The sequence below is a fragment of the Poecilia reticulata genome, linkage group LG6, assembly GCF_000633615.1.
Source record: "Poecilia reticulata strain Guanapo linkage group LG6, Guppy_female_1.0+MT, whole genome shotgun sequence".
Lineage (NCBI taxonomy): Eukaryota > Metazoa > Chordata > Actinopteri > Cyprinodontiformes > Poeciliidae > Poecilia > Poecilia reticulata.
The window spans coordinates 10,742,027-10,750,483 of NC_024336.1; the positions used below are offsets into that span (position 1 = coordinate 10,742,027).

The following is an 8,457-nucleotide window of genomic DNA, read 5'->3' on the forward strand; positions in this document are numbered from 1 at the left end:
CACACACACACACACAACCTGACAGTCATGTTTTTGGATTGTGGGAGGAAACTGGAGTACCCAGAGGAAAAACCACGCATGTCCAGGGAGAACATGCAAGCTCCATACAGTAAGGCCTGGGCCGGGAATCAAACCCAGAACCTTCTTGCTGCAAGGCAACAGCTCTACCAACTACACCACTGTGCAGCCCTCATTATTACCATTATTATTAATGCACCAGACCCAGACCTGCAGCCATGGGCGGTTCTAGGTGGGGACTAAAGGGGCACCAAAGAATTTATACTAAATAAATGTCTTATGTTAATACTCAGTGGTGGATTCTTTTTAACTTTCACAATTTTACTTTAACAATTTTTTAAACAAAGTTTCTTGTCTGAAACCTTAAGACTTTTATAACTGTCATGACTGATTTCTCTCTGACTGAGAGCACAACTCGTCATCATGGAAAGTAGAAGTCACTTTTGTTTGGTAAAGGATATTTTTTCTGTTAGACATGAGCTGCCATGCAGTCAGGGTGTCTAGAATGTGATGTCTAACAGAATATGTTTACATTTTGCAGACAGTGTGATGTTTTTCTTTTCATTTGTCATATCAGCTTCTTTTCTTAGTTGCTACAACCTGAATACACAATCTTCGAAAGTAGAAAATAGTCATTTTAAATCGTTTTGGTCGACTGGGGTATCAACCTGAACCTAAGGTTTGTGTGAACTGGGTTCAGTAGAAAGGGATCCCACTGAAATTTGGGATCATTTAAACTTAGTTTTCTTCATCACCAGTCCATATTTTTATTGACCAAAGTTTGTCAAAGTGTAGAAAAATACTAATGCACTTTCAGTTGTGGCTTTGGTTCCATTTAGTTTTATAGTTTTGTGATTATTGAGTTCTCCTTCCTTCTCTTTCCTTCTCGTTTTATCTCACGTCAGATTTTTTATTGCGCCGGTCGTGTCCTCATGCTAAGCTGAGCTCCACCTGTTTGCTGTTCTTTAGTTTCTGTTCTCTGTGGGTTTGTGATTCCAACATTCATTCTATTTTCTTCTTACGCAGCTGCTCTCACGCTGGTTTTTCCCATCACTCTCTGGTTCATGCTGACTCTGCTAGTCTTTTCTATTATCTGTTCACACCTCACAATTCCTCTGGATTTTGTATGAGTCGAGTTCCTGCAGAAAAAGGTGGTTCAGCAAAGTAATAAAAAAGGCCCACAGCCATGGGTGTAGAAGAAGATTTCGTGCAAAGCCAAACTACGCAGTCCCACCACAGGTCCTAATCAGAAGGTTTCGTTATGAGAAACTTCTTCACTCACAGGAAAACCAGGTGGTTTATGTGGTTGTTGTGTGGAGGTGCACAGAACAGGCGGATGACTCAAAGCTGGGAAGTCAAACTAACGTCTTCACTCAGACACAAACCAGGATGAAATAAAATCAATAAAACTCTGAACATCGCAGTTCTCAGATGTGAACGGAGGAAGACAGTGTTGTTGTTAGCATAGCTTCAAAGTCAGGAACTACTTTTTTCATTTTTCATTTGGTTATTTCCATATATAAACACACACACATGTTTGCGTGGCTATCTTTGTGGGGACTTTCCATTGACATCCCAAACTTTGACAGAAATTCTTCTCGATAAGGCAAAAAAAAAAAAAAAATCTATATAAAGTATTTGTTTAAAGGAAGAGCCGTCTGCTTCCTCTCAGTTAGAGAACATTTCCTGTCACCGTTTCCAGCCTGCTCTGTTGACTATGGTGAACGTGGCTAAAAGTCAGATGCAATTTCAGCTGAAAGGTTTGTGGTCAGACTCAGGGTAAAACTGAACACACCGCTTTACTTTAGTTCTTTTTTTTGACACCAGCTGACGGCTGCAAACACACTGTGAACACATGAATGATGCTAACTCCGAAACACTCACAGGAATGAAAGAAGTGCAACAGAAAAACACTGCAAATGCTGCAACCACAAGAAATAAAAGGAAAAGGGAAACTCAGGAGTCTGGAAGTCTGTAGTGTCGCCTGAATGTAAACATGTTTCTGTTCTGTAGTATTTGCATGTGGGGTATTTTGTGGTTGTGTGTTTTGGAGTTTGCATTTGCCTCGTTCACTTGTTTGCGGTGCATTTTGCCATTTGCTGCATGCTCACAGCTGCACTTTTACCATTCTGTATGGCTAACTGCAGCAGCACAGAAAACGACCCAGGTGAAAAAAATATATACTTTAGTATACTTCAAACATACTTAAATTTGTGAAAGTACACTTTAAGTATACTAATTATTAAGTGTACTATCTATAAGTATATCTGAAGTATACTAAAAATACACTTGTACCAATTTCGAAATTAGTACTTTAAACACACTTAAACATAATTGTACCAAAATACACTTTTAATATATTAAATAAAAGTATACTTTACGTGAACAAAATATGAATGAATATGTATGAATTTTTAAGTGCCTTAATAATCTTTGACTATTTATTAAAATTGCATACAATAAAAAAATGATAATCATGATGTCATTTTTAAGAAAGTACCCAATCAATTTTCAGATGTGTGATGTAAAACCATACTCCAGACCAGATGGTGGCGGTTTTGCACATTTTCATTTATTTAAAAAAACACCACAAATAATTTCTTAAATAATTTATCAATTTTATTGTGACTTGTATGATTATTACTATAGCAATCATTCAGCTTCATGTTATAACTGCATGGAGGCTGTTTGTTGCGACTTATACTTTAATTCATAAACTAACCTGGTTTTAATTAAGCTCCATAAGACAAAGAGACTTTGATGATGTTGTTGTTGTTCCAACTCGTTCATCGATGTTTTTATCTTCAACATATGTTTGCAGTTTAACTAAGCAAATGAAGATGAAAGAGGAAGCCAGAGAAATCAGGTGTTAGAAAACCTAAAGACTTTCCTGTCTCAGAAGAAGCTCTGACTCCACCAGATCACCAACCAGCTCTGACGATGAACCTTCACATTGTCTTCATGATGTAAGTTTGTTTTTTCAATGAGGAGCTAGCTACATTTTCAACAACAAAAACTGCTTTGTTACCAACACTAAGTGCTTAATAAACATGATTTGATTTAAAGGTAACTGGAAAGAATCTAACATTTCTCTTTCATAACATTTTATTTGTTGTTGGCTTTCAGGACCCTGTGATGGACTGGTGACCTGTCCAGGGTGAACCCTGCCTCTCATCTGATGGCTGCTAGAGAYGGGCACCACCAGCCCCCCTCACCMCCCTGCAAGGATCAGTGTGTTCAGATCATGGATGGAAAGATTTTAAGGTCGTTTGTCTCCTTATGTCCACACTTAAAACAGCTTCATAGTTAATGCCAACATCAACTGACTCTATGACATTGCTGACCATTTTTTCTACTTCTAACATAAACAGGCAAAGAAGACACCCAGAAATGTGCTTCCACCCAAGGCATCCGATCCCAATCATCAGTTCTTATGATGTCACATACACAGCGAGTCCACAACGTCTTAAAATTGTATTATTTTTTTATTTGCCATTTTCTGTTCTCTTTAAATACAAATACTTTCTTAGTTTAATTGCTCTATTGTTCTTTTTTGTAGGTTTCTGTAAGGTGCAGTGAACGGGAATGTTCTGTCGTTGATCCTTACTTTCATGTTTTACTGTCACCCTTAAATTTTCATGTTCATGTGTTCACTTTTGATGTGTAAACTGATAATTTATGTAAAGTTCATAAAGTTGAGAGTAAAATTGGACAATTTTAAAATGTCGGTAATAAAGCAAAATATTTGAATTACCTTTGGTATCTTGTGTAATTAATCTTTCCATGTAATTTTAGCCTAAAACAATGTAAGTACTGTAGTAGTTATGCATGTCATTTACAAAATAGGTACGTAGGAATAAAGACTTTCACGAGTAATTAAAATKGTAGTTTATTATCAATAGCAGGAAATCAAAAATAAAAATTAAGTGTAACTTAAATACATTACTAATATATTAATAGTATATTTAAAATATATTTGAAGTATATGAAATATATATTTTTAATAGAATTCTGAGACAGAATTATTACACTCAAAATATAATAATTATATCAAAATATAATAATAAAGCTCTGAAATAAAAAGTATACTTTAAGTACACTCTAAGTACACTTGAAGTTGTTCCAAAAAAGTACGTATAGTATACTAAAATATACTGTTAGTTGTAATTTAATACTTTTTAAATACTACTAAAGTAKACTAAGCACAAAATTAGTTGTTCCAAAATAGTACAGTTTAAGTGCATCRATAAAAGTATACTAAAGTATGTTAAAATTTAGTATACTAAAGTATACTTTTTTTTCACCTGGGGATTTTCAAGCTTCAGAGTAAAAACACAACTGTCTGAAATAAATCGCCGTCTTGTGACAGTTGACTTGGATGGAGCAAAAACATCTATTTACCAAATGACTGTCGTCCTTCTTAAACAGAACCGTTTTGTATGAGACGATGTCGCCGCCACCTGGCTTAGACTGTTATGCCACAATCACATTATAAACAAAACTCATGAAATCAGAATGGAGTGATTGAAATCCCTCTGCAACTTGCGCTATCGTTACTCCCCGAACTCCCAACTGCTTCTGGGACTGATGATAAATAAAGTTTAAATCTGACACAAAAACTGACCTTTATGGAGAAGATGAGGGCCGCCAGTCCCAGGCAGAGCAGATTTCCATACACAAAGGAGATGAGAGACCAGATGATGTGGTTGTTGGGCAGCTCAGCTGGGATGTTCACAACGGTCTGAAGAGGCTCACATGTTCATGAGCCTCAGGGTTCTCATACTGCAGCAATGGAAGAACCAAAACTTGGCGCCCTGTAGCCATTCCTGTAACTTCAGCAGATGTGCAGGCTTTGGAGGAGAACTGATGCTGTTCTGAATGGAAAAGCAGCTTAAAACAGAAAAAAATACAACAACAAAGTGCTGGATCACACGTTTCTTTCTTCCCCATATTTTCACCAAACTGAACATTACCTGAACAATCTCCTGTTATCTATTAAGTGGAAGATGGCACACATGGCTAACAGTATGATGCACCTCAGTGACTGTCATTTTTTATTTTTTTTTTTACATTTTATGTAATTTTYCATAGCAAAGCAGTCTACCTGTACAGGTAGAATCAAACAGGAGTGACAACAGCATGCCAACAGAGCGGTGGGGAAAACATCATCTAACAGTAAACATAGCTGGCTAAAATTAATTAGTAAAATATATACACAGATATAGTAAAATTACCTGTATTTAACCAAGAAAGTCCCATTGTGTAACTGTTGGTAATTGCAGAGATTATACAACAATTACTAACAGTTACACAATTAAAATATACAAATAATTCCTAAGAACATCACAATTTAAGGAAGTTGTCTTTAGTGTTCTCTGTCTGGACATAAAAGTGCTCAATGGAATAAGTTCTGTTAATTTCCAGGTTTTTTGCAACATGTTCCATGTAGATGGAGCAGCGTAAATAAATACCCCTTTCTCCCCAATTCCGTAAGATGAAATGGGAAGGAGCAAGAAACGATCGCTTGTAAAAATCAACACTTCTCCTCAAGGTTAGATCTCAGATGTAGGAGGAAAGCTCCCAAACATGGCCTTAGAAATAAATGTCCCAGCCTCCTCGAGGACAAAGAAGGTCATCACACTTTGGTGAACAGTTCACAGTGATGGGTCAAGGCTTTACTGTCACTAACAAACCTCAGAGAATCTCGACAGAAAGTATCAATCATTTAAAGCGTTCAGGCCTCAGTAATCTGAAAAAGATGAAAATGTTGCTGTGAGAAGCTGCTTTTATACACTAAAAAAAAATTTCATATATTTCGAAAGAAGAAACCATATTTTTTTGTTTCTTCAAAAAATTTTCTTTATTCAAAAGTTGAAACATTTTTTAAAGTTTTGAAAATCTTTTTTCTTTACAACTGTGAGGGAGTCATCAAGCAAGAATCCAAAGTTTCTTGCTTGATGAATCGGGAAGACGAGACGACACAGGAACTAGATTAACAGAAAAAAAACACAAAAATCCACTTCCTCACTTTCATTGTGTGCRGAGAGACTAATTATTTTCCAAAAGTAAAGTGGTAACAACTGCAGATATACAAAAATACCATTTAGAACATGGCTGGTTGTCCACCAATGTAGTGTTCCCTCCTCTCCCCAGGGTTGCCCCACCTCCCACCCAAATCTAAAAACATTCATGTCAAATGTTTGCACTTCAAAGCRACCAGAGATGAAAGTATTGTGGTTTTTGCACACCAACCAATTTTCAGTGGTTAAATTTCCAGTTAAGACACGACCATTATAAAAAACAAACCCCACTCTGGCCAGTTCTGGAACAGACCGTTCAAATCATCCTCCACCAGCAACCGAGCTGAGAGCCATGAATCCTGGCTACTCCTCTGCACCTTACCCTGCTGAGACCGTCGCACTGCAGAACTGGAGACATGAAGCGTCCCCTGGACAGCCTGGGGGTCCCACAGGAGTTCAGCACACMATAGTRAACGTCCCCACTGAGCCTCCAGCAGATTATCTGGTCTGGTCGCTCTGGAACTTCGTCTATGGAAACTTCTGCTGTCTTGGATTGGCGGCTCTCATCTGTTCTGTCAAGGTGAGTTTATGTTAACCCTCTATGGCATGGCGTTCCCCTCAGGCAACAAACCACATTTCTTTACCTCACGTTGCTCCTTCATTTTATTTTTGGGGGTTGATGATTTAAAATACCTGCAGACATATTTTTGTCCAAATAAAAGAGGTAKTGAGGTTCATGTGACCTTTTACTTAGAAGAGGAGCAGTTCTTTTTACAAAGCAGAGGTGCATGCTACACCTTGCCTCCTACTTGTAAGTTATACATCACTTTTCTTCATGTTTAAATTTGGGTCACTCTAACTAAAACATTTTCATATCTGTGAATATGTTAAGAAGCACTGTAGATCATTTCAAGACAATTTGTTTTATAATTTATATGCTAAAACTGTTTTTTTGTTTGTTGCCTCAGGGCAACATTGCGCAGTTAGGGCCATTTTGCTCAGACAATATTATTCTTATGTGACAATATTCAATTGATTACAAAATAATTAGCACAACCAATTTTTTTACTTTATTATTGACTAACAGCAACAGGAGATGGATGCAAGGTCATTTCATGGACAAAAGGTGCATGGTTCATAAGTTGGGGTCATTCCTGATGAAAACATGAGGATCCACTGTACAACCATTATTTCATTGTTKGTTTRTCCTCAAAACTGACTTCAGTCCCAAAGAGTGATAAACTGGACATCAATGAACTAATGGCCCTATTCCAAGGCAGGCAAAGAATGAAGCAATACCTGCCAAACCCTAAAATATGGGTCTGCAGGGAACTTTGTATGGCTGGTGCAGATGGTGTTCCTTACAACCTATACAGGGTGAGCCGTGCAACCACCAAATCTACCAGATATGGGAGCTGGTGGAAATGTTGTCCTTTGCTTGGCTCAAATTCTAACAAAGAATCAGAACTACAAACTCTTATAAAAAGAACCTGCAGCCCTAACTATAGTGACTGATGTGAATCTKKTTGCTACAACCYATAGATAATCAGATAAACAGACGGTGATTCACAGGTACGCCAATAAWCAAGTGCCAAAAATGTGATATACACTCTTTTKCACAWCAGCAAGCAATTCCTTCCTGATGTTTAACATATAATAGGGAAAAGATTGATTTCAACATCCTTAGTGGTTCTAACTCCGCCAAACATACACATGTACAAACACACAAACGCTTGTTTTAGAAATGTGCTTAAATGTACCATTCATTAATGACAGTTAGTTGTTTATTTTATATTTGTGAGTTGGAACCATGTCTGATTTATTTTTGTCAAAAAAAGTTTTTTTATGAATATAGTTTTGTTTTATTTGTATTTCATTTCTCATAATCACTGTAGAAAACTTGGCGTTTTAGACCCCTTGTAGCGCAATGTTGCCCTGAAGCAACAAACCCAAATCCAGTTCCGAGAGGTGTCAGGGTCCAATTTTATGATTGATATGTAATTAAGGGCCAACAAGCTCCCAAAGAATGCAGAAAAAATATTTTTTCCCAAAAAAAACAAAAAGTCATGCCATAGAGGGCTAATAGTTTCTCAGTAATTTGTCTTGAATATAAACATTTTATGTTTGTTTGAAAAAGGACATAAATCATGAAGAGTGTTGAAACTGGCTTCTGATTCCTCTTTTGGTAAATGTGTTTTATGCAGTTTGGACAAATCAGGAAACTAATTAGAATAATCTGGATAATTAAGGTTTAAAGACAAAAAGATTTAAATCACATCGTGATAGGTTAGTTTCACAGAACTCAAATATGRAACTATTTCAATGATGTGGAAGGCCTTTCTACTCAAACTTTGAGTCCAGATTAAGATCCCAAAACTAGGTCTTAATCTAAACTCAAAGTTTTAGATTTGAGTCTAAC

General features: G+C 36.8%; 1 protein-coding gene across 1 annotated transcript in view; it reads right to left on the reverse strand.

Moving 5' to 3' along the window:
* Window positions 1-8,457, reverse strand: part of LOC103465982 (interferon-induced transmembrane protein 3-like) — a 19,553-nt gene that overhangs the window by 2,194 nt on the left and 8,902 nt on the right. The window contains exon 3 of the mRNA XM_017305157.1: window positions 4,643-4,759. Within this exon, the coding sequence (XP_017160646.1) occupies window positions 4,643-4,759 (117 nt within the window). The remainder of the gene's footprint in view (window positions 1-4,642; window positions 4,760-8,457) is intronic.